Genomic DNA, 26661 nt, shown 5'->3' on the forward strand with positions numbered 1-26661 from the left:
GGTAGTTCCGGTGCGGGGCCGTCCCTCCCCTCCTCCCCCGCGCTGGGCCGGGCGCCGCCGGACGGGCGGCACCGCCGAGCCGAGCCCGGAGCCCAGCGCAGCCCGCCGCCATGGCCCAGCCCGCCAGGCCCCCCGCTGGCTACCCCAGCCAGAACGGCGCCGGCCAGCAGCCCTACAGCAACGGTGAGTGCGGCGCTGGGCCGCCCCGGTGCAGCGGTAGAGGGTCACGGGGCCCGGCCGCGGGGAGGGGGCCTGGCGGGGGGGTGGCTGCCGCCCTACGGCGCTTCCCCCGGCCCCGGGCCGCCCTGCGACCGTTCTGCCCGATGCCGTGGGGGCAGCGGGGCAGGCCTCGGCCCGCGGCGCGGGGGAGGAGGTGTTCCGGGGGACGGGAGCGGGGAGCCGGCGGCTGCGGGGCTCCCGGTGCGTTAGCTGCTCGGCTCGCCGAGTTACGGCCCGTCGGAGCGGGCGGGTCCGTGTCAGCCCGGGGGCAGGTCTGTGTCCGGCTCCAGCGGTGCCCTCACCGGACCCCCGGCGTCCCGAGGGGAAGCGCAGCTGAATTAGGGAGGAGAAAAAAAGGGAAAAAAGTGGGTAGAGGTGCCGGAGTGCCCCTGTGAGCCCCCGCGGGAGCGTCCCCCGGTCCGTGCGGGGTGCCGGGGGGGAGCGGTGGCTGCGGGCAGCCCCGGGCGGGGGGCGGCCGCGGTGGGGACCGCGGGGGGCGGCGGCAGAGCGTGTCCTGCCGAGAGCGGTACCGCGAGAAACGCAGAGCTTGTGTCAGGCAAAACCTTCCTCCAGGCTTTCTTCGGGACAGCAGTATCCCCGAGTGTATTTTTGTGGCGTGTTTTGGTGTGTAAATTGACAGAAGTGCCTTGCAGAGAACCCGCGTTGGCGGTGCCTGGGTACAAGGTGCGGCTGAGCCGTGGCTGAGGCTGCTGCAGCCCGTGTCCCTGCCGGTGACACGGCCGCGGTCGGAGCCTCTGACCCTTTGGAACCGAGCTGTACATGTGGCACCCCGGTTATCGCGGGGGGGGCTGGCTGAGCGCAGGCTGCGCTGCCGCCGGGTTTCTTATCTTGTCATTCACGTAAGACCGACATTATCTTGTTCTGCGTGCTAGAATCTGGGAAAGCCTTGACACTTTCTTCCCCTCAAAATACATCTTTTTTTTTAAAATGAGATACTGAAGATGAAACCGAACAATGTACCAGCCAGCCTTTTAACCTACGAAGAAAACAATACAAGGCAAGCCTTGTCTCTGTATCTGTTTTCTTTGCAAGCGTGGAAATCTGTGCTGTTGAAGTATTTCCTGATTTCACATGTACAGACAGCACCGTCTGTACTTGGTTCCTTAATTACATACTTCTGTGTTTCACTGGTTGCGCTGCCTCATAAGCAATACAGTTATAATGAGATCTTTTGATTTTTCTGCTTTATGCATGAGTAATTAAATGGTTTTATGTGTCTTCCCCCTCCTCCTTCACAGCACGCTTATTACTTTTCCTCAAAGTCATCTGCAAAATGACATTTTAAAAACAACTGTATAGTTGCTTATAGGGTCAAGAAAGTGGGCAGCGTACGAATCCAGTCTGAAGAGAGAGCCTCTCTTCTGGAGAGCGTACGGTCCAAGCAGAGAATGTACAAAGAAAACGTTAGCTAATGGAGTCGTCGAGTGGGATGATTTACAGACTGGCATCACTCTATGTTTGCTGATTTCCCTGTAGTCAGATTAAGCACATAATGGGAGTTCTGGAGAGGCAGTCGGAGGAGGAGGAATTTCAGGCTACCCGGCTGTCAGGTGTATGAAAAACAAAGAACTGAAATTGAGAGTTATGCAAATGCTTGGTAATAAAATTAAACAGTTGTTATGATATGTTAGAGATGGGGCTTGGGTTGCTGGCCTTTTGAATAAATTAGATTGTTCAAGTGTGGACTGTTCTTAGCTTTGTTTAAAATACATGTTGAAAAGGTGCTGTGATCTTTGACCTTTAGTAAAACATAAAGCTTTTAAAAACAGTCTAGAGCATACTGAGTACCGTTGTGATACTTGCAGTGGTCTGCGAGGAAAGAAAGCTGTCAACAAAATGACAAATTGTTATACAGCTGTCAGCCCTTCCTCTCAACTTGTTGCTTCCTTTACTGTTTGCAGGTATCTCCCCAAACTGGCGTGTCCACGAAGGCAGTAAATTGTCAGGGCGATTGTTTTGCACGGCGCATCAGGCTGCTTAGCAACAACCTTCCTCAACTTCATTTGTGTTTTTGTTTTAATAGGACCCCTAGTCTGTATTTATTTAACTGCAGGTCACTAATTTGCTTTCCATTTAATAGTGCAAACAAGAAGGAGAAACAACTCTTTTAGGACTGTTTTGCTCTCCTCACGTGATGTCTTAGCGTGGCACTTCGAGGTCATGAGATGCTTTAGAAGCTGTTGGGTTTGGAGACCAGTGACTCAAAGCCAGCCAAAGTGGGCACTGGTGGTGACCGATCCCATGGCGGTTCGGTTGGGATGCAGCTGATCCTTGTGTCTCCCTGGAGGCTGGAAAGGTTGTGGCTGGTAAAAGTGATGTCCTAAATAACTGGCTTGAGTAGGTGACACTGAAATTCTGCATAGCAGAGAATAGAACTTGACTCCTGCCCTTCCGCACTGATATTTCGACCCCTCATTTATAAAACCATTAGGCAACCTTCAGGTACATTCCAGTGCCGTTCCTGATCTCTTGGAGATGTTAAATGACCTTGTGTTCCTGTACAGGTGTCTCGCTGTTAAGGAGGTGGCCTTTCTTGCATTACTAACCCATCTCGGCTCTGGGTGGTGGGGGTTTTGCTGCTGTGCAGGTGGTCCAGCTCTTCAGCCTACGCTGATTGTTGGTTCCTGGCTTCACAGGACAGTGCAGGAACCCAGCGCCAGCGTGTAGGGAAAGCTGGAGAGCCTGGATGCTCTCTGACAGACCCAGTAAAGAGGTCAGGTCACGACGGTGGGTGCCTGGCAGCCGCAAAACAGCAGGTTCTGGGAGGTCTCTGTGGCCTGTGAAGCCCTTTGGAAGGAGTTTGCACCCCTCAATGCAGCAATGTTGGCAGCTCTATGCAGGCTTGTCTTGAAAACGTGAGCTGCGCGTAGGCTATCAAGACTTTTCATGTGCTTCTGACTTTAAAAATAAAAATTGAAAATCGGAACATTGTGTCGAATTCAATTTTATTTTTTTTTTTAAAAAAGCAAAGTGCCTTAGAAAATACCAGGTCAGTCAGTTTTGGATTTTACCTCACTTCCATTGCTTTATCCTCAAGGTTATCCCTCAAGCAGGAAAAACAATGCTTAAGAGAGCAGTCCAAGTGCTGTGATTCCTGCCTGGGCTAGACAGCCCTGCTCTAAGGTGAATAATCAAGTTATGAAATTAGTTTGTATTTGTTCTGTGTTTTTCATATGGCTTATAGTAACATTGTATCAGTGTACATGCTGATGCAGTCAGGAGGCTTGGCATCACATAAGTACTCTTCATCATTCTTAGAGTTAGCAAGTTTAATTTACGATGGATTTTGTAAATTGATTGTTGAAAACCCATCTGATACACTGCAGGGTAATTTTGGAAGGTGAGTCATAATTGTTAGCATTTTTGTGTTTGCAAGATTTTTGTTTAGACACCGTGATTTTAGAGAATTATTAATTACTAAGATTTATGGGCAGCATTGTAAGGACAGTGGGGTATAACTGGATTTCCTAACTGAATGATAAGTAGCATATTGAAATTAATGGGTGAAGAAAAATATGGTGCATACTTTTTATGCACAAATAACAGAGGCAGCGAGGATGAGGTCACTAGCACTGTACTACTGCCTTGGCGATGTAGTTAGTGTGGATATGTATGATACTCGGTGAAGTAACTGTCTGTGAACCGTAGCCTAAGGCTTTCAGGGAAGGAGGAGCTGAATGACTGGTGCAGTATTTGTCCTAACTAAGTATTTCAATGTATTCTGCGTGTAGCTTAATTCATTGTCAGAGAGGCCCGAGTTCAAAGTTACTTTAACTTGGAAATGTGAACTTCCTCACCTGTTGAAATTTAACTAGAATGTTTCAACAGGAAACCTGCTGTCTTTGTCTTAATGTTAAATGAAATTCTGTGATTTCATGCCGATGGCAGCTATTTCCAGTACTTGTATGGTAAATATACATTCCCCTCTCCAAGCTCATCTTTCTGGCATGTTTTTGAAAATTGAAGTGTTGAATCCCGCAGGCGTTTCTAGTCTGGAAAATTAAGTGCTTTTGTTTATCTAGGTTCAAAAAACTTGTCCAAATCTTAACTAATTCTGGAAAATAGTACAGGGTTGCAAAGAAAAGAATCTTAACTCTGAACCAAAGAAGAGGTTCTTTTCTGCTTCCAGATGTTTAACTGGGTATGTGGAATGTCTCCAGTATTCAAACTGTGTTTGGGCAGGCGGGGGGAGCCACAATACGACTGGCTTAAATAAACGATACACCCTTGGAAAGTGTTTCAGTGATTTTTAAGGAGTCGTGGCTGGCTGTGGCATGCATTATCTAGTGTATTCTGCTCAGAAGGATTTCACTTGAAAATTTGTAGTGTCCCTTCAGAATGTCCATTTTGTGGCAACGGTATGAACAACCTGTAGTAGTATCTTTCTTAATGGAGCTCTTATCGCACTGGAAATCTCACGGTATTCTGTCTCTCTGTGTTCCTGTGTAAAGTAGAAATCTGATGATGCTCTTGCCAGTGGTGTTTACTGTTTGGAGAACTAACCTCTTTTCATTTTTTTTTCTTCAAATTAGTATAATTTAGTTCAGCTGTACCAACCAACAAATACATAAAAAGCACCATTAACCTACCAAGTTTTCTTTTCCTGGTTGGTGAATTATGTTATGATAAAATTGCCCTTCATTCCATCTTCGTGACCAGTTGGCCGCTCATATGAGCGGTATGTGTATGAATAGTTCTCATACTAAAATTAACTGCAGACACTTTCATAGATTAACTCTGTCACTTGAGAAACAGCACAGTGACCTATGCTGAAACTGGCTGTTCGTGTCTTTGCTGTAAGCTAAAGTTTAAGTTGGTGTCAATCATCAAGTGAAACTGAGTTATTGCGTAATGGATGCTTCCGCTTTCGGTCTGCTCACTTGTACTGCTGCCAGCTGTGTGGGAGCTCCTCTCTGCTCCACTTGCTTTTTGGTGTTTCTGAAGATAGAAATAGTATGCTGGGAGAATTTCAGTCCAGGAGGATGGATTGCGCTCAGGCACTGGAATGCTTAGTGGTTGCGAGGCTACTGTAAAAAAAAAAAACCCAGACCAAAACAAAGATCTAAGCGTTGATAGCAAAATACTACCAAATTCGTGTCCCCTGCAGCAGTACTTCTCTCACACCTGATTGTTTAAAAAAACAAAGAAAAAAATGGCTTGGAAACTAATAAAATCCTAAGGAAAGAGATTCCCAGGAACATCTCTTCTTTTCAGAAGTGGTACACAACACTGACTTTCTAAAGGGCTTATTGTTTTCTTTTTCTTCCAGGTCCTGTTCAAAATCAGCTGATGCGTTCGTCAGATGGCCAGGGATACAGCCCTTTGGTTCCAGGATCGTATCCGCATCAGACGCCGGTGAAGGTTCCTCCCCATCAGTCTTCTGGACAGTATAACTATAGTGGCTCTCAGAATGTTTCTCAATTAAACAATTATCAAGGACCTGGGCAGACTCTCAATAGACCACCAGTGGCACCTTTCTCTGGGTCACCAGTACAACAAACAGGTCCTGTTCCACAAGTGCTGCTGCCTGCAATGCAAAACTCAGCTGCTATATCATCTGCCGGTAGCTTTCCTCCTGGAGCTAGCCCACCAGTGCTTTCAAACTGGCAGTACAGCCCGACTCCTGTGAGTCAGCCAGTTGGGTCTCAAACGAGCCATTTGGCTCCTGTGATGGGGACAGGGTCAGCTCAGCCACCATCGTCGTTACCAGGAAATACAAATCCTCCAGGAAGTTATCAATATGCTGCTTCTCCGGGGGCTCTTCCGCTTCAGAACACCTACATGAAGCCAGGTAACCCTAACTTTTTGATATTTTGCTAATGCTCGTTTCTCAGTGTCCTTTTTAAAAAAAAGAATACAGAATTGACTCTGCAGTGGCATTTTGCTTGTGGAATCACAGAATCAACCAGGTTGGAAGAGACCTCAGGGATCATTGAGTCCAACCGCTGCCCCTACACCACCCTGTCAACTAGACCAGGGCACTAAGTGCCATGTCCAGGCTTTTCTTAAACACCTCCAGAGATGGTGACTCCACCACCTCCCTGGGCAGCCCATTTCCAATGTCTAATAACCCTTTCTGTAAAGAAATTCTTCCTGATGTCCAACCTGAACCTCCCCTGGCGAAGCTTGAGGCTGTGCCCTCTTGTCCTATCGCTAGTTGCCCAGGAGAAGAGGCCGACTCTCACTCCACTACAACCTCCCTTCAGGTAGTTGCAGACTGCAATAAGGTCACCTCTGAGCCTCCTCTTCTCCAGGCTAAACACCTCCAGCTCCCTCAGCCGTTCCTCGTAGGTTAGACCCTCCAGACCCTTCCCCAGCTTGGTCGCCCTCCTCTGGACTCGCTCCAACACCTCAACATCTTCCTTGAAGTGCGGGGCCCAGAACTGAACACAGTACTCAAGATGCGGCCTGAATGGGGGTTGACAAATGACAATGAGGTTGTCAAAGCAGGTACTTTGAGGAAATGCACGACACAAATACTGGAGTGGTTTCTTTGGATTAGAAATGGAAGTTCTGTGCGTGGGTCAGGTATTTCATTTGGCAGAAGCGTGTATCTCCTGAACGGTGTCTCGTTGTTTTGGGAAGCTGTGGGTGATGCTGTTTCTGTGACCTTCACCATCCCTTGGGGTGGCTGTTGGAGCACCAGCATGCTTCAGTCAAGAGGGGACTTCAGGACTTCACGGTTGAAAACTGTAGTCCTGTTTAGTGAGTGTGGTCTTTTGCAGTTTAAAACTTATGAGCCTTTCTGTTAATCACTTGATGCAGGTAGTTCTCAGAATGGTTTCAGTCAGGTTGATGCAAATAACTTGAGCACAGCCTGGAGAGAAGACTGAAAAGCATTCTGTGCCATTGACATAGAGGCCAGTTGAATGGAAAGCTTCCTTCCTCCAAACTTGTGATTTTCACTATCTCATAATAATTATCAGTCCTTAGGAAGTATGCCAAAAGCATGAGATGCAAAGAATTACCACTTCTGTTTCTCCTGGTTGTGTGCTGGTATATGCAGTGGGGAAAAGTTTTTCTAACACTAAATAGCTCTCTTACATAACTTGTGATTATTATGGAAACAAAGTTAATACTCAAGTTTCTCATTGCCAAACTGCTGTTTGTTGTTACAGAGGTTTTCCTAACCATCTTTCTGAGCATGCTAATAGGAGTTACATAGAGAAATATTTTAAATGTTAAAGCAAATACATTTTTTTTTTGGTGAAATGCTTTTAGACTCATTAGAGATTTTTCTCAGTGCTAGATTTTTGTTACATGCCTGACTAATTTTATTATGATATTCCAACTGTCTTAAGTTCACAGAATTCATGAAACTATTTCTGGCACATTCGTGGAATAAACAATTTCTACTTTGGAATTAGTGAGGAAAATGATGAGAAATTTTGGAAAGTGGCATATGAAATAAGAGTGAGTGTCTGGAATAGGAGAATTCTTATATCCATTCAACAGTGAATCCTCCTGAGCTATTTCCCTGTTAGTTTTTTGTAGAGCAGTGATCACTTTTAAAATGAATGTAGCTCATTCTGCTGATCACACTCATTCTTAGCACAAAGGTCTGCCAGCTCCCTGCCTGCACGGCCAACTTTGGACAGCCTCTCAGGCACAGAATCTCCTCCAAGTTCTGTGATAGTGTTGCCTGTATATAGCAATTATTAATTAGCTTTGCAGTACCAAACACTCAGTGAACAAACAGATAACTTCACTGGATGTGATGGAGGTTTTTTTTCCTTCCTTTTTTTCTTTCCCTCCTCCCTTAAATGTGACCGTACTGTGCAGGCTCATGAAGTTGCATATTTTGTGTGGTGGGGAGTTCATCAGTATACGTTCGTATATGGCTTACAGGCTTCTGTACCGTGTTGAGACCTGGTGATACTGGACAATTTGGTCTTATCTTTTGAAAGGCTGACATATATATATATATATACACACATTAGTGTCTTCCTAGAGTTAAAGGGCAGTTATACTGGAATAATAGGGAACAAAGGGGTGGAAGCGCTCTTAGGATTTGGCATTATTTGAAGGGAAGAAAAGCAACTGGGTTTCTAAATGTCTTGGCTTGAGAAAGTCCCAAATTTTTAAAATAGAAGCAACTAAAAACTTTCCTGTGACTTTTAACATGGAGGGTTAAACATTTCAGAGCAAAACACCTCACATTCACATAGCAAGTTTATTCAAACTGCCCATTGCAGATGCTTTCCCAAGTGAAACCTTTTTCCCAAGTAATTTTAGTAGCTATAGAATCTGTACGTTGCTGTTTTGCATCAGATTATTGAAGCGGAAGATGAGCATCCTGTCAAAAGGAATCTGTCTAGACTCTTACTAGTTCATTATACTCTGTCTAATATGGGGCTGTACTATAACTTTATCATAAAAGTCCAGACTTAGTAATTGAAGTTGGGATGCTTTATGTACCTCTTGAAATTCTTACCAACAATAGCAACAAAAAGCTGAAAGAGATCATGGATGATAGCTACAGGAACCCAGTATGAGAAGAGCACGACAGAAACAATCTGAAGTTGTGAAACCTCCTACACGCACGTTAGGATTTATGTATCTCATGCAGTTTATCATTTGAACAAGAGCAATATTTAGAGATAATCTGTGTGGTTTTGTAACAAAACTTCTGTGACTTTTTCAGCTGGGTTAAACTCCTTCTAAAAATTAATCTCTTTACAGGATCTGCTCCTCCACCAGTAACTCAGCCTTTAGCTCCACTCCTCCACCCTCCTCCAAGGCCACCTTTGGGACCTCCGCCAGTTGGTGGTCCACCTTTAGTTAGGCCATCAACACTGATAGCAGGACCACCTAATACACAGTCTATGCTAAATTCAGCTGCAAATCGAGAAGGTAAGAAATAATTTGCTCTTTTTGTTGAATTTGAACATTACAACTTGCTCTAATATGCAACCTTTAAAGTCAAGTACACTGTTCCATTAGAGACTCAAATAGTAAAACTGATACTAATACATCACAATTTTATCTGAAAGGAGCAGGTAAGGACCTGGAAAGAAGTAAAATAGTTCTTGTTGACAGCTGTTACTAAAATAAAAATAATTAACACTTCAAAATGGATTTCTAAGTGCTGTTTGACATGTCCATGTCTCCCGTAGTTGCCATCTCTTTTTTATTTTTAGTGTTCTAAAATGATATTGAAATTCTGATTTTGACTGCTGTGGAAGACATAATTGGTGTATAACTTCCTGTATCATTTTATTATGCAGGGAAAGCTAAAATGTGGACCCTGCAGTTCCTTGCCTGTTTACGTAGCTATACCTTATTCTTCCCCTCTGTGTAAAATCACTGAAAGACATATTGGATTTCTTCATTTTCTGAAGGTTGTTAGTAGAGGCTGTGAAGTGTCAGCTGTTGAAGACAGATATCTGACTTTGTCTCCTGCGGGCCCTGCACAAATACACCATTGTTTAAGAACTCATCAGGGCTCTGTATCAAACAGACCTGCGGCTGTATTGCATTTAGTGCCCATGCTAGGTGGGGCTGTGGGGTAGCTGGCAGTTTTATTTTTACATACCTAGTTTGTTCTGCCAAAACTGTTGGTTCCTTGCATGTTCAGATTGACAGTTTCTTGTACATGGTAGCTGTGTGAGTACAAGAATAGTATATTCAGATTTCGCTTCGTTCTGAACATATGAAATGTACTAGAAACTGTTTTCACGTAGAAATTCTTTTCTTCATAATGAAGAGAAACATTTCCAAGGCTCTGGAGAGCTAGAAATGTTTAGTCTGTGAAGCAGGATGACTGCTGCTTACTAGCAGGATTCAGTGTATAATGTAAGTTCCTTCCATTGGGTCATCTTTGAAGATTTTAATGATAAAAAGTAAATTGAGTACCTACTTCTCCTTAGCGATAGATAATTGGTTTTGTACATTTAGACATAGCTAGCTTACAAAAAGCCGTCCTTTGGCAGCAGTCTCTCAATTTCAAGGTTTTTCAGCTGGAATTTATATCTCGACTGGTATGTGACCATATCGGAACTGTTGGTGTTTGAGCAGTACTGGACTAAGTGAGTAAGTGAAAGGAATTTGGTGTTTCCATGAATTACCAGTGGAAAAAGTTCTTCAAGGAACTCGGTACCTAAATTCCAGGATACTTTGAAAACTGCAGCTAGCCTCCAGACTCTTCCTTTGATGAGGAGGAAGTGTCCCCTGACATTTCACTGCATATCAGCTTGGAAGTTATGGCAAATACTTAATCTAAAGTAATCTTAAAAGATCATTCAACCAGAAGTGTAGGGACTTTTGTTTGCCTTGAAAAAAAGATTGGGGGGTTTTATGAACGTCCTTTGAGGTCACATCAGCAGGGGAAGTGTGTGTGAGAGGGAAGCTGAGATGTATATTTAATTCGGTTTCGTACTGGGACAGAAACAAAGTATATCCAAACAATGCTAATCTTAATATTCATCCAGCAAGTAGGATTTCTTTGCAGTTATCTCATTACAACTTATTAGTAACTTGTGAAAATTTTTACTGGGACTGTCTTTCTTAATAGGTGATGCTACGTCTGCTGCCAGTGATGGGTCTGTGGTCCAAAACAGCTATGATGCAATAGAAGGTGGTGGCCTCATGGGTAAGGCTTTGGAATTAAAAATATTTACTATTACATGACTTTTTTTTAAGGAATCTGGGAAATACAGAAGTTCAGGCATTTCTGTACAAACATATATACTTGGTTCGATGTCTGCCTTGGAACTAAATATGAAAATTGAAGCATTGACAATTAGCATGCCTTTGCCTGTAAGTATGGTAAAACAGTTAAGAGCATTTTGCAAAATGGACAGCAGTTGTCAGTTGTTTACACTTAGAAACTAAACAGCAACAAAAAGCTCTCCTGTTGTATTAATGCATTGAGCAAGCTACGGTTCCTCAGTTAATTTTAAGTATTTGTCTTCTCTGCCTCTAGCAAGTCCACATCCTCCTCCTGCACCCCCAAATCTTAAGATGAACAGAAGTGTTGGGTATTCTTACCCTGCCTTACCTCCAGGCTACCAAAATACTTCTCCACCGGGAGCACCAGGAATGCAAGCATCTGCTTTGCAATATCCAGATGGATCAAAACATTTCCACCAGGTAAAAATTGCCCATTTTTTATCTCGGTACTACCCGCGGTGTGTGTGGGTAAAGAAAAGTGTGTCAGCTCTTTCTGAAGTGTTCTATCCTTGAATCTGTTCAGAATATTTGTCTTAAAACTTTCAGCTGCTTTTGGCATGTTTTTCTTCCCTCAGGTTGCTATTGTTAGCAGAACTGTGTGCTTTTTTTCCTGAACTTTCAAAGCAAACTGACCAACATGTTTGCCAGCTGAGCCTCTGTATTTCAAGGGCTTTGTAGCAAATGTATGCTAATTTTTACCTCTATTATGTTACATGCCTAAGTCCAAGTTTATGTAACAAGTAGTATTTCTAAATATATCATTGTAATACAATGGCAGTTAATACACAAACAAAATTTAAAAAAAAGAAAGGCAAATATGTCTGCTTTTTAAATTAATTGTGGGTTTCATCCAAATAATTGGTGTTAATTTCTGAAATTTTATTTCACTCTAGCCTGCCCTGGGGACTAATCACTTAACTGCATCTATGAGTGGCCTGAGTTTACAGCAAGAAGGATTAAGACCTGTGAATCTTCTTCAAGAAAGAAATATTCTTCCTACGACCCTCTTGAAGGCTCCTATCCCAAACTTGCATGAAGACATCCAGAGGCTCAACTGTAATCCTGAGTAAGATTACCAGTTTGCTGTAATTCATCAATATAAACAGAAATATACATTCCTACTTGTGAATATAAGTCTTCACAAAATATTTCTTTAATTTTGTGAGTAGAAAACATTGAAAACAGGTTTCACTGTGTAAAGGTGGTAAGTGGTTTAAACTTTGAAGTGAGGAAAATTATCTGTGTAGGTAGTATGAGGAAAAATACATTGCTGGCAAGGCAGCTATAGATAGGTACAATAGAAAAACTTTACAATATAGCTGGCAATGGGTATGATTGAGAAAAGATGTAAAATAGGTGTTAACTCCCTTGAGTGAGGTACACCAAAAAGACTGTGACTGCAGGAACATGAGTGACCTCTGTATTGAAGTAAGCATTTAAAACAGTGGAGTAAATGGAATGTCAAACAGGAGGCTGGCAGTTGGTTATTCGAGTCATCTCTCTGAGGAGACCAACCACACTGTGGATAACCAGGTGCTCCTGCTTTGCAAGTCTTTTACGATAGATAAACACAATAACAGCATCTTTGTGAGCTGGTCATACAAACAAGCTGGACTGGATTTGCAAAAGTGCTGTGCACATCTGCACTTTGTGGAAACCACCGAGTTCTGAAGTCCCTGAAATGACTGTGGGGCTGTTTATAGTTATTTTTGTGTAGTTTTAAGACAACTTTTTAAACTTCACTGGTTCAGATTTGTATATAAGGCCACCTCAAAATGGTCGTCCAAAATAACACTCAGTATATGAAGATTTGGTGCAACTTTGAATATTATTAGGCCAAACTTTGACTTGAGTGACTAAAATGACACTCAGTTCTGTGTAAAGAGCATGTGCATAAAATAATATAAGAACTCAAAAGTATGTACTGTGGGTCAAGCTCAGACTAAAGCAGAACGATTTGACAGAGTTGGAGAAGATCCTTTATCTGGAAACAGAAATTCACCATCACCAGCTATAGAAAAATATAAAGGATGCTCTATACTACTGAAAACATCATTTTATTATCTGAAACCCTCTGAAAATAACCCTTTGTCCTCCATGTAGGTTGTTCCGCTGTACCCTGACTAACATTCCTCAAACTCAGGCCTTATTGAATAAAGCCAAACTTCCTTTGGGGCTCCTGCTTCATCCTTTCAAAGACTTATCGGTATGACAAATATTCAAAACTTTAAATGCTGGAATATCAACTATGCCTGTATTAAAGTCCAGAGCTGGACAATGCAGTATAAAAGAAGGGCAAAGTATGTTGGCTAATCTTGGCCCAGAAAAATGACCCTTGTAACTGACATTTCCCTGTTCCATACAGATCTTTGGAATTTTTCTGAAATTTTTCTCCCTGCCATTTTTTAAACTTTCAAGCCTCGCTTCATAATAAAAAACCCTTCCAAACCTCAAAAAACCAGAAGCTTGGAGGCAGCACAGCACTCAAGGCTGTGACAGAAGACAACACATCTAAATTCCAGTATTGCGTAGATAGCTTTATCTTGTCACCTGTCAGTTTCAGTTACTGATTTCCTATACCAAACCTAGTACTAATTCTTAATTAAGAATTTAAAAAGTTAAAGGGGTTTGGATGTCCTCGGATATCCAGGAGACTTTGTGAATTTAGCAGTGCCTCTTTTAAACATCATTATTTTTCACAATTTAAGTAATTTTTTCAAATATGTGGGTTTTTCTCTGTTTTTTGATCTGTATTGGGTATAGGACTTGGTCTTAAACCATCAGTGTAAAATTCAACACTTTAGAGGCCAAGTTTGCCTCTAACCAGATAGGTTAGAGCTCAGTTCTGAGCAGTCATTAAGGAATTGTAGGGGTGCTGTGAGGATGCAGAAATACTTCTTCCTTCAAGTGTGCTTTGACTCGCTAACCAGGGAGCGCAGTGTGGATAATGTTGTTATCGTAGATGAAGAGCTGCAGTGTGGTGTTGCTTTAAAACAGGAAGCTTTTCTTTTCCAGCAATTGCCAGTGGTCACTTCAAGTACCATTGTGAGATGCCGTTCCTGCCGGACGTACATTAACCCTTTTGTCAGCTTTCTAGACCAAAGGAAATGGAAATGCAATTTGTGCTATAGAGTGAACGATGGTAGGTTTTAAATGTGCTTATTGCTTTAAACTGTTCAGGTTAACCTGTCCCACCTGCACCTTTGAGACTGTAATGTTGTTGGCCATGTCAGTACAAGGGATCATCGTCAGGCATCTGGGGCTGTGACACGTGAGAAGCGTTTCCCATGGGCAAAGACAGTGGGGTCACTAATGAAGCACAGCGAGTGTGACACGGTCTCCCAAGGTCACCCTAGCAGGTGACAAAGTAGTTGCCCTACCCAGTGTAGTTCTCCAAGAGGCGTTGCCCAACAGGCATGAAAGAGTTGAGGTATTTGTTTTAAAATGCACCACAGCTAATACTAGTGTGAAGTAATAATATGGAAACTTATCTGCACAGTTCCTGAAGAATTCATGTATAATCCTGTGACAAGAGTTTATGGAGAAACTCATAAAAGACCTGAAGTCCAGAATGCTACTATTGAGTTTATGGCTCCATCTGAATACATGGTAAGGCTTTGTTTACTTTTAGTTATTCTCTCCCTTTGTTTTATTTCCAGAGGGAACTCAGAAAAAGCCTTGTTATAGAGGGTGCTTTCCAGCTCAGTAGAACAGTTGCTGCCTCAAGGAGTGTCCCTGAGAACTCTTGGGAAGAACTTCAGATAGTTCTTCATTTCTGAACATTTATGATGTCAAAATTCTTCTGTATTTAGCATATGTAGGTGTTTGTAGGTCTGGAAGAAAACTATAATTCTAGAATTACCCAATAAGAGACAAATGCATTCAGAAGTTTTAGCTATCATCTGTGTGCTGTTTTAATAGAGTTTAAACTTGCAGTGGAATGAATAAACCCAATCTAATAAATGTCCTTTTGAAAATTAAAGGTAGTCTTTTCTTTGTTCAGCTACGTCCACCTCAACCACCTGTGTACCTCTTTGTGTTTGACGTCTCTCATAATGCAATAGAGACAGGATACTTGAATACAGTCTGCCAGACCTTGTTAGACAATCTTGACTTGTAAGTACCTTTTTCTTAGAATCTCCTATTTTCGTCCCCCTTATGAAACTTGTGGTAAACATCAACATGCCAGTACTTCTGTCAAGAAGAGAAATTTCCTAGTGTTGGCTAGCAATGGCCAATGCTGTATTAAAATACAGTGTGAAGCTGTGGTCTTTTTTTCCATCACAGCTGCACCAGTATAAAAGGTAATTTTGAGGCTTGTTTCTCAGTCTGGCTCTTTCCTATCTACTTCACCAATCCCAAAAGGGAATAAACATGTTTATGATGTCTTTGGAACTGTATTTTTTAAAATCTGAAATTTAGATAAGTATTTGCTGAAAGGAATCCATACATCTAATAAACTTTTCATCAAATACATGCTATTTGAACTTATATAAATGCTGCTTGCTATTTTGCAGCTTGTTTCTTCCTTTTCTTCCATTTCTTTTTCCCCTCTTAAAAAATTTCGTGTCTGCTAGATGACTATACTATGAGCTCCTTTTTGTTTTTCCCCTCCAAAATGACTTTGTCAAGCTGTTGCAGTGCAGCTGTTAAGCTAAGTACTCAGTAACAACCTTGGACAGGTGCAGTGGATGTTAAAAAAAAGCCTGCAGAAATGAACTTTCATCTTGCTGAACACCATATGTCTCATTTTTAGGCTTCCTGGGAACACTAGAACAAAAATAGGCTTCATAACATTTGACAGCACAATCCATTTCTACAGCCTTCAGGAAGGTCTCTCTCAGCCTCAGATGCTTATAGTTTCAGATATTGAAGGTATGCAGAAATAACTTCTGTGATTAGTATCTACTAATGACTGCTGGGTTTGACAGCTTTTTAAAAAATACATCTGGTGGGAGTTTCTAGATCAGACCATTCGTCTCCCTAGTAATGGCTTGAGAAGTAGCATATGACTGTGTTTGATGATGAAGCCCCTGATGTCTGAGCAATGCTGTGGCTGTTCATGACTTAAAACATGAAGACAGCCTTCCTAGCTTCTAGTTTAATTTGTACAATTATCTAGATTTCTCTTATGATCCCAAATATTGATGCTTGGTAAATTGCTATGGATTCTGTGGTGACTGATGCTTAGTGCCTGTTCCTTCTGCCTTTAGTTTCAAGTCCCCTTTCACTGTATGTTATGGGGTAGGGCAGAATGAGCACTAGAAAATCTTTGCTGTGCGTTTTTACTTAATAGTCTTGATTATCCTTCAACCTTGGTTGCTATTCTAACATGGCGTTCTAGCCACAGGTATGCTTGTGAGAAAAAAAAGAAATCCACATAATTATGTTTAAATGGGTTTACACACTGATACTGGATTTTTTTTTCAATAGGTATAATGGTTGGCAAATACAACTAGGGAAAGGTTGATGTGTTTTTAAAAAATAACTTAAACACTTCTTTTTTCTTCTAGATGTATTTATACCAATGCCAGAAAACTTATTAGTAAATTTAAATGAAAATAAAGAGGTAAGAACTACCTTAAATAACTAGACAGTTTGAGGTATGCTTGATAATTTCTGGATTACTTCATGTTCTTTGACACCTACAGGTTAAATGCCAAGTTAGAGGTGGGGAAAAAAAGGTCTCTAACTTTATCAATGTGACTGTAAACATTTGCCAACCTGAAACAAGATAATACTTAACTTTTGCTAGGGCTTTTTCTTTACTACCTTAATATTAGAAGTGTTAATACATGTTTATATACATGTATATAAACAATGCAATATAAACAAGCAATCAGCTCTATAAAGAAGAAAACTCCTAAGTCTTAATATTTTTGTTTTCTCAATTGTAGCTGATTCAGGATCTGCTGAGGACCTTGCCACAGATGTTTACCAAGTCCCTGGAAACTCAGAGTGCTCTAGGGCCTGCCTTACAGGCTGCCTTTAAACTGATGTCCCCCACTGGAGGTAGAATCTCTGTCTTCCAGACACAGCTTCCATCTGTGGGGATGGGAGCACTAAAGTCACGAGAAGAACCAAACCAAAGAGCAACTGCAAAGGTCAGGAAACCAAAAAAAGGTTGAGAGAACTGACTACACTGTTCTGTGCATGGAGGTGGTTCTGGAATTGCGTGTTCTAGGTTAATTTCGTGGCTCTCTTGTTGAGCTAACCTTTCTTTAGTAGTAGAAAGAACAAAAAAAACTCCACTATAAACACAGATTAATGATCTGATTTTTTTTTTCAAGATATCACTGTAATCAGTGATGGAGAATCAATTATTAGTGTCCCTGAGAACAGGCAATAAATGTATTAATCTGTTTGAATTTCCTTTGTATTTTGTAATACTCCGTTGTATTAACAGGACATACATCTGACGCCATCGACTGATTTTTACAAGAAGTTAGCCTTGGACTGCTCAGGGCAACAGGTTGCAGTGGATTTATTTCTTCTTAGTGGACAGTATTCTGACTTGGCTTCTCTAGGTAAGTCATATTAAGCTGTTTTGGGGCGTGTAACTCTTGTACTTCTGGCAAATACATAGACTCTACATTAACATTTAGTATATGAACCTGATTTGAACTCATCTAGTGTGACAAGATGCAAATTCATCCTTGATGAGCAGTGACAGTGAATAGAATGTGATGTTTCAGTCTTTCCTGATTTAACCTCGCTGTTTTCATATTCTCCCTTAGTGAGTCAGGATTCTTGTGATCCTGGTGTAAGTGGCTGAAGTACTTTCCTCCTTTTATTCCTTTTAACCATCAGTGTAAACATCTTTAGAGTAAGCTTCATTAGCATTTTAGTTAATTGTTTTCTCCATTTAACCAAACTTCCAAGTGACAAAGTACCTGTAATTTCAGACCAATGGAAAATTATTTCACATCTGAAACTACATACATACTTGAACATACAGTTGTTACATCTATGTCTCTGTGTGCAGGTATATAACTGTGTGACAGAGCTATTTGTAGGTGTGAACGGTTTAATAATTAAAAGGAATATTGCATTCAACTGGTATATTTAAAGACCACAGCACAATTGTTTGCTCTCTGCCAATGTATGTTGGTTTTGTTTCAGGCTGTATATCACGGTATTCTGCAGGCAGTGTCTACTACTACCAGTCTTACCATCATAAACACAACCCTGTCCAGGTGGAGAAATTGCAAAAGGAACTGAAACGATATTTAACTAGAAAGATTGGCTTTGAGGCTGTCATGAGGATAAGATGCACCAAAGGTTTGAACAGAGTTTTTTGGGGTTTAGAGGGGGGTGGAGGGGAAGTGGGTGTTTGCTGTTACTTGGGAATGTTTTGGTTGGTATTTTGGCTGTTATGTAAGCTTAAATGGTTAAAATTCCATACCAGGAACCAGACCGTTTATTAAGGACTGTATTTGCAGTATCTTTACTGGCATCCAAGTTCCATTTTACAATGGTTAAAACTGGAAATTTTGTTGGACTGCTATTTCAACAAGGGACTGCTTTTATAGTCTAGAGACTACTATTCTGCGTTGATTTGACTTCCAAATTCCTGCTTTCTGCTAGGCTTTGTGGAGTCTATGCACTAGTTGTCTGTTTGGGATATTTACCTTTCCTGAAGATACTTTATTTCATTGAGAAGGATCTTAACGTTCTGATACGGAGCCATCTAACAGTGATGGCAGATGTGTAAATGGTGTCTGTACTTCACAACTATCAAAATAAAATTGATTCGATCCAATGCTTATCTTGTAGGTCTTTCCATTCATACTTTCCATGGGAACTTCTTCGTCCGATCTACAGACTTGTTGTCATTACCCAACGTAAACCCAGATGCAGGATATGCTGTGCAAATGTCAGTAGAAGAGAGTCTCACTGATATGCAAGTTGTTTCTTTCCAGTCAGCCCTCCTGTACACATCCAGCAAAGGTAGGATATACAGGTAGCGTTAGCGGCGTTAACAGTACAGTATTCAGAGGAGTCATTTTGTGTCCATTTATTAGCTGCAATTCAGTTGCAGTAACTTACACAAACTATTTTATCTAATATCAGGATCACAGCTGTGATGTGTTACTGCATGTTGTTGATGTTATTGCTTCTTCCAGACCAAGAAGTTTCTCGGGAAACTTAGTTCAGGTCTGAAAGTAGGTAGACTTAACCCAGAAACTGAGAACTAACCATTTTTAAAAGCTACTGGAAATGGCCTGATTCACCACTTGTATGATAAATTTGATTAAATTTTTTTTTTTTTGCTATTGAGTAAACAGTGTCATTTCTTGTATTGTTTCATGAAGCAAAAGTTATGTTTGGAGACTACAGTCATCTTTTCTTACAGGTGAAAGACGAATTCGTGTCCACACTATGTGCTTACCTGTTGTAACAACTCTGAGTGATGTCTACCTAGGGGCAGATGTACAAGCCATCACTGGGCTCTTAGCCAATATGGGTAAGCGTGATAAGAGCTTGTTTGGATATGTATGGATGATATCCCTAAAGCCCTGAGCAGTAATCCTTGGCTTTGATGCTTGGCTTAGGTAAAGTATCAGTATAGCTGTATGTAGTCACCTGGACTTAGTCTCAGTCTGGTCCATCATCATGGGCCACTGGCTTTTTTTCTGAATCACTTGTCTTGTCTTCCTCTATAGTGTAGTAACAGCTTATTAAGATGCATGGAAATATATGCTAAAATGAGAAAAGTTAACATATGTGACTGTACTTCTACCAAGGGAGAAAAAGCCTCTTATTAGAGCTTTGTACTCTCTTTTTAGCTGTGGACCGATCAGTTTCTGCTACCTTGAGTGATGCTCGGGATGCCTTGGTCAATGCAGTGATAGATTCTTTATCTGCTTACCGTTCATCAGTCCTAAGCATTCAACAACCTGGTCTCACGGCCCCCTACTCACTACGGCTCTTCCCACTTTATGTACTGGCGCTCTTAAAACAGGTAAGAGTTAAAAGAAAGCCATGCAAGAGGATGATTTGGCATGTCAACATGAAGTAAAATGACATTTTTGATGTACAAAATAGTATCTGTCTTTTCTTCCAGTATTTTTGTAGGGCTCATAATTGAGAAGTGGCTTGATGTAGATAATTTAATAAAACCAGCCTTCCTCCAGTTTGCCATTAGTACTGAGATACTTTACAGATTTGAGAACAGTTCTTCTTGCACAGATAAAGTTCTCTCAAGATAATTCCATTTCTCTGCACCCCAGAATTTGATGACTTGAAAGGTCAACGTAGAACAAAGCCTGTTTAATTGTTTCTGAGGCTTGGGTAGATAACATACGATTTTGAAGGAGGTGGTGAGTACATGTTTTTATCTTGGAGCCTGTTATATTACCAAAAATGGAGGCATTTGGAGAACTTTATAGAGCAAATGTATGAGGGTAATGGACAAGCCTTCTGCTCTTGCCTGGAGAAGAGAGCAATAGGGGAGAGAGAAGATGTTTAAAGAATAACACTATGGAGAATGATCTAGTTGAGAAGCGGGAGTTTAGAAGTGTGTATAAAAACAGAAGTAGAAATGTTTTAAGCAAGGGAACAGGAAAATATTAGACACTGATTAGTCAAGAGAAGGTGGCAGGATACTGGTAGAGTGCTTTTTCAGGAATCTAATTTTTGTGCATTTCTGGAAACGTAGATCCACACAGCAGTTCAGTGTGGATTAAAAGAGAGCTAGCTGGCTGGCAAAGAGCTAGCTGGCTGGCTGCTCTTGCAAAAGGCTTAAAGCATTTCACATATTTGCTCAATGTAAGTATTTTTTTATGGGATTTCCTTGAACTGATACTAGAATCATTTTAAGTGTGTTGGACAAGCTGGCTTTCTGTTCTAGGGGGAATTTTCTCATTCATACCTCTTGATAAGGAATTAACTGGCATGTTGCTACTAGCATGTTCATACTGACATTTGAGCTTTTTCATGTAGAAGACTCTGTAAGCATTTGACCCAGTCAAGTGGGAGGAGCAAGCCCTTGCTTCAGTTACAGCTGGGTTTTTTTTCGTCCCAAGAAGCCAGGACTGTATCTTTATTGTAAATCCAGAATTACCGAAGATTCTGTACATTGAAGCCAGTTATGAAACCGCTCCAATATTATTTTAAATTCCATCAAGTACCATTTTTGAGGGGCATGTCAGAAGAGAGATATTTCAAGATGCTTTCATCTCAGCTGTAGTGCTTACTAGAAAGGATTGATGGTGCAAGGTTGTGATAAGTTCTAGAACCCAGAAATGGGAATAAGGAGGATTGTATGATTTGTATGTGAAACACTGAAGAGAACTGTGGAGAAGTAAAACAGCAGTAGTAAAGTACCATATTTTGAGAAAATACTTATGGCTTAACTCTAAGACTTTTAAGTAAGTTAGAAATAAAAAGTGTGTGAAGTTCAGCTTATCTCACTTTGCTTTCACGGTCAAAATAAATGCCTCATTGTTTGCAGAAAGCATTTCAAACTGGGACGAACACGCGTTTAGATGAACGCATTTTTACCATGTGTCAAGTGAAAAACCAGCCCCTTGTTTACCTCATGCTTATGACACATCCCAGTCTGTACAGAGTCGATAATCTCACAGATGAGGTGAGTATTTGCATTGCTACATGGTCTGTTTGTCTGGTCCCAAAGATTTCTTTGATGTGAAAAGAAATTTGTGTTTAAAATCTCACAAGTTTTTCACATCAAAGCAGCGTAGCTAAAATTTACTGTTTCATATTTTCCCATTTGTTGCACTTACGCAGTTGCTATATGGGATTGGATTGATGAATTCTGGAGAGAAGCTATGCTCTGGCTATGGATGGATGGGGAAGGTTTTTCTAACTGATTTCACTTTTTGCCTTGTGTCATTATCTTGCACTATAAATCACACTACATAAAGCCAGCATAACACGTTTCAACTTTTTATCCCTCTGTAGCTTCCTTTATTTTAAAATGTCAAAGTAGTTCTGTGAACAGTGAGAAAATGTTTATGTAAGAGCCTGAATAATTTTAGAAATCACACCTTTTTTATGTAACAAATCTGATATTGCAGTTTGAGAACTAATTAACTGAGATTAAGTTAATGAAGTACACCCTCTCTAAATAAAACATTAAGAAATTTGTTAGTAAATTATGCATTTGAAGTATGACTTGAACTAAACTGAGGAAAAGGGTCAGTATTCAGTGTAATAACTCCTATTCTTACTTAACCTTCTGTTCTTGCGCATGTTGCAATGCATCAAGATGTGAACCACTGCTTTTCTTTTTGCTTTTTCCTTTAGGGAGCTCTTAACATAAATGATAGAACTATACCTCAGCCACCCATCCTCCAGCTGTCAGTGGAGAAGTTGAGTAGGGACGGTGCTTACCTTATGGATGCTGGCTCTGTAAGTTGCGTGGTGGTGGTGGTGATTTTAAAAAGTATCCGGATTTACTTGACGCATTCTTTCTGAGAACTCAGAATGTGTAGGAGATGGCTGAGGTGTAGTTTTGTGTTGGATTCATGTTGTTATTGCTGGGTATCTTTCAGGTAATGTTTCTGTGGATTGGGAAGAACTGTGGGCAGAGCTTTATCAGCCAAGTCCTTGGAGTTCCAAATTATGGCTCAATACCGCAGAACATGGTACGTGCTTGCTTTGCTGTACACCAGTCGTACAGTGCCACCAGAATATTTTCACGAGAACTAAAATACCACTATTTAAATATTAGCCCTCTAGTTATTATTCACTATAAATCCAGATTCAGGGAAAGAAATCATTTGTTACCTCTCTTGGAGTTTCTCCTGGATAAAACTTTCTAGCTCTTCCCATGAAAGCACAGTAAGAAGAGGCTGGCAATGATTAAGTTTCTCAGAACTGTGGGAGCAGACTGAGAATGCTTGGGAATAGGAAGCACAGTGGGTCAGTGGGAGATCCTTTGGTTTCTGCAATAAAACAGTATTGATTGTGGCTCGGTCATCACCATTCTGATTGCTGATACCAGTTCAGTGCACTCGACCATTTCAAGCCCTTTCAAAGGAGACCAGACCAAAGCTATACATCACAAAATGTGTCTGTCTGGGTTTCCTTTACACCTGACTAGGATAGAGTTGGGCTATTTTAAGTCTTTTACTGTTTTTCTGAAAAATATCATGCATGTATTAATGATAAACTCTGCCTCTTAGACACATCTCCCAGAACTTGAAACTGCAGAATCCATCAGAACAATAGCTTTCATTTCTTGGCTGAGAGAACAGAGACCCTTCTTTCCTATACTATATATAATAAAGTAAGTATTTTTAGCAGTCTTTGTGCTTCTTTAGGGACCTCTTAACAATACATATTTGGATATCATATAGTGAACTTTCTTAATGGAAGTTTTAACAGTGGTGCATGCTGTGCCTAACAGATTTGACAACAGAGATGACTTGTTATGAGTTGTCTCCAGTTAGAATTTCCACAGACTAAAAAAGACTAAATGTCACTGAACAATCTTTAGTTAATGGCAGATAAACGAAGTAAATGCTGATAAGTGCATTTGCTGGGATTAATCACAAGGCCACTTTTCATTTGTGCTGAAGTTCTTGAAATATCTTGCCACTTGACCTCTAACTTTTTGGATGCATTGCACTGTAGATCTTGCTGAATGTTTACTTTACTCACTCGCTCACTTATATTTTCATTTTTAAGGGATGACAGTCCATTGAAATCAAGTTTTCTGCAAAATATGATTGAAGACAGAACCGAATCAGCCTTATCATACTATGAATTCCTCCTTCATATACAGCAGCAAGTGAATAAATGAAACAGTAGCCTTTGGCTCACTTCCTTAAGGAAAGATTTTGCAGTAAAGAACGATTATGCTTGTAATATCTTCATTAAATCTGTGGCCTGAGTCAGTTGATGAGAAGTTCTCACTGTGATTTCAACGAACTAAAGCAAATAAAGGACCACATCTGAGAATCAAGTGTGCAACTACGTAATATTGTACCTTAAAAAAAAAAATCAAACTATTGGAACTGGTTGAGCACCTTTAATTTGCTGCAAATCGTGTTTTTACTGTAAGTAGTTGCAGCATGAAGTACATTTACAAAGGCAATACTGAAAAGGTGAAATACATTTTGTAAAATAAAGAGTTCTTTGTTGTTCAAAATGTATATTTCTGTAACTCTTTGCATTTTTTTTTTTTTTTTTTTTGCTGCTAGATATAAAACCTCACAATACTGATCATGATTTGCAGGGAAATTATTTCTAAGTGCATCCAGTGATTAGAGACAGAGCATCTCAATGTTCAACTTAATGCTTAAAGTAGCAATGAAACAACTGTTCATTGTGAAACGAACAAATACTTATGAAGCGTAGAATCCAGTGGGTGGATTGGATTGTGGCTAGTAGGACTGAAGGTAAGCTTAACCTGGACAAGGTGGCTGGATTTGTTAAAGCTTTTAATAAGTCAGTATTCTAATTAAAAAATAGTGGGGAGGAGCAGGCCCTATACGAGACATATTTTTAAAAGTCAGTGGCTGAGTCAGCAGCAAAAGTAGACTTAGGTAGATGGCAAGCTTTGTTTTTCTTCAGTAAAAGGAGTAGTTTTAATTTCAGTTTGTGAATGGCGTGGGAGGGGAAGGGCAAGTAGAGTTATCTCAGATTTTTTGGTTTATGTTTAGTAGACTTTTGGCTCTTGTTTACTTAAACTGAATGTTAGGCCCCTAAAATCTAGTGTGTTTCTGAAGCGAGCTTGTGTGATGGCACCTCAGACGTAATGTTTCGAGGCAATGTTGAATATTCTGATGTTAAAATTGGAAAAGAACTTACTTTTCCAAAGACAAAAATACTATATTGTGTTTGAGGATTTGTTTATGGTTTGAGACACGCTTGAAGTTTTCAATTTTTTTTTTTACTGCAGCTGTGTAATGAGCCTAGGTCCAAAGCCAGTGGGCACCAAATAAAAGCTTTAAATATACTCTGAGATCCCTGCCAGAGCTACAGATGGAAGTTGACGTTGAATTTGAAGTGAAAATTTATATACAAAAATCATTTTATAAAACTGTATTGATAATTGTTCTGGTTTGGAGATTAAGCTGTCATTGATAGCTAGCAACGTAAAGAGTATTTCAATTACTGTATCCCTGTGCCTGTGGAAGTGTTTCATATGGAAAAATCTTGGTCTGTTTTTTTGTTTAATAGTGGTAAAGTTAAAGGTCTTGCAAAACCTACTTTCTGGGGCAAGTAACTTGAACAGGTAAAACACTTCTAAGTGGTCAGACATGTACTGTGATCAGGCTAGTTAACTTACATTTTGTGACAGAAATAAAGGACATCATAGGGTAATCATTTGCTACCATTGCAGGCTGTAGCTGCACGTGACCGTCAGGAGTTGCCTTAATTCAGGGGAGGAGTTTCTTTGGGGAAATTGTTCTTGTTGCTTGAGCACAAGAAGCTTAAGGTTCAGAACAACATCTAAAATAGCATGAAAAGACTATTATGGAACCAATTTAAGCTTCCCTGTCTGCTGTCTCTGTAGCAAACAGGAGTATATTTACTTGAACAGCTTTTCAGAGAATTGCACAGTTTCTAGTTAATAGTGAAGAGGCTTTTTAAGTTTTGACAGTCTGATTTTTTTTTTTTCTGGGGGAAAGGAGTCTCTTCATTTAAATCATAAATGGAAGCTATGCACTTGCATAGGTTATGACTTAAAACTTGTGTTTTGGGTATATTATCACTCAGATGTTGAAAACCATCCTTGCATCTAACAGCCCACCCAAAGTCTGTTTCTTACTATGACTGTATTTTGCTACTATATCCCTTATTTTTTTAAAAACCATAAATGTTGGAGATGGCTTCATTGTTTTATGTACACCAGACTAATGGCTAAAGATGTCAGTCTTTGTGGCAATTAACAACTTTGAATTAAGAGTCCCTAAGTTTCACAGAGCGAAACATTATAAACAAGAATCAGATGAACCCTCTTGGAGTTCTCTTCACTTTGGAAGAAATTCTGTATTGAACTTGGTTAGTTTATTCCCTCGCAGTGGGAAAGGCCTGCTGGTTCACCTTGTATTGCCCTAAGGGGATACAAGGGCAGATGAACACACAAACTACCTGTGATGTCATTTTTACCTACAATTGAAAAATGAGGACACTGAAGATGAACTGCAAAAATAGGCAAGAGTGGCTCTGGTACTTAGATCTCAGCACGACAACTCTACCACTGCAAATGTACTCTATTTTTCTAGTTGAAGACTTTTTTTTTTAAACTGTTTCTGTATTTGACACATAAGTGTTCAGCCAACATTGTTACCATCCATTTTACTTTGCTTTCATTATCGTTTTTAGTTTAATATATTTGAGTCTAAGTCCACATAGACTGTGTTGCAATAACTAGAATGATTCACTTTTATTTAGAATTAATTTCTTAACAGAATTTAATCAAAGATGCAGAATGGCTGTTAAATAAGGGACCATTAAATGTGATTTTAAGGTTCTGTTTACTATTATGGATGTAATCCTTATAGTAAATTTAATTTTGTAAAGTAGTGTATAATATTGTAATATTAAATCTTTTGTTTTCTGAACTCAAACATTTGATCTTCAGTATGAAGTTATAAATCTTCCCCCTTCTGAATTTGAGACAGGATTTACTTGTCCTCCTTTTTACAGTTTGTAATTTTCACTGTTTTATTCCTGTAAAAAGTCATTTGTAACACATGCAAATGCTTATTTTATCTGTGCTAATTTATCAGATTTGGCTACTCAATAAAATTAATTGAAAGAACTCATGCA

The 26661-nt window shown here is 40.3% G+C and overlaps 1 protein-coding gene across 1 annotated transcript; it reads left to right on the forward strand.

Annotated features, from left to right (window-relative positions):
- The first annotated feature begins 34 nt into the window (after positions 1-34).
- On the forward strand, positions 35-26657 carry SEC24A (SEC24 homolog A, COPII coat complex component). The gene is made up of 23 exons (XM_068409611.1): positions 35-183; positions 5510-6031; positions 8923-9093; positions 10754-10831; positions 11165-11331; positions 11805-11977; positions 13015-13117; positions 13927-14053; positions 14411-14520; positions 14915-15027; positions 15668-15786; positions 16425-16480; positions 16809-17015; positions 17318-17438; positions 18034-18192; positions 18688-18861; positions 19268-19378; positions 19701-19876; positions 21368-21505; positions 22183-22287; positions 22431-22523; positions 23064-23167; positions 23569-26657. Exons 1-23 carry the CDS (start codon positions 111-113, stop codon positions 23681-23683), a joined length of 3315 nt encoding a protein of 1104 aa, XP_068265712.1. The 5' UTR covers positions 35-110; the 3' UTR covers positions 23684-26657.
- Positions 26658-26661: the final 4 nt, after the last annotated feature.

This window comes from Nyctibius grandis, chromosome 10 (genome assembly GCF_013368605.1).
Source record: "Nyctibius grandis isolate bNycGra1 chromosome 10, bNycGra1.pri, whole genome shotgun sequence".
In the NCBI taxonomy this organism is placed as follows: Eukaryota; Metazoa; Chordata; class Aves; order Nyctibiiformes; family Nyctibiidae; genus Nyctibius; species Nyctibius grandis.

What these genes read in the sequence shown, in the direction of transcription:
- SEC24A (XM_068409611.1), top strand. Translation starts at nt 111, where the DNA reads ATGGCCCAGCCCGCCAGGCCCCCCGCTGGCTACCCCAGCCAGAACGGC. An exon ending in TTGTTAGACAATCTTGACTT is followed by an intron (nt 15,028 to 15,667) that starts GTAAGTACCTTT and finishes TCTCATTTTTAG; the next exon opens with GCTTCCTGGGAACACTAGAA. An exon ending in ATTTAAATGAAAATAAAGAG is followed by an intron (nt 16,481 to 16,808) that starts GTAAGAACTACC and finishes TCTCAATTGTAG; the next exon opens with CTGATTCAGGATCTGCTGAG.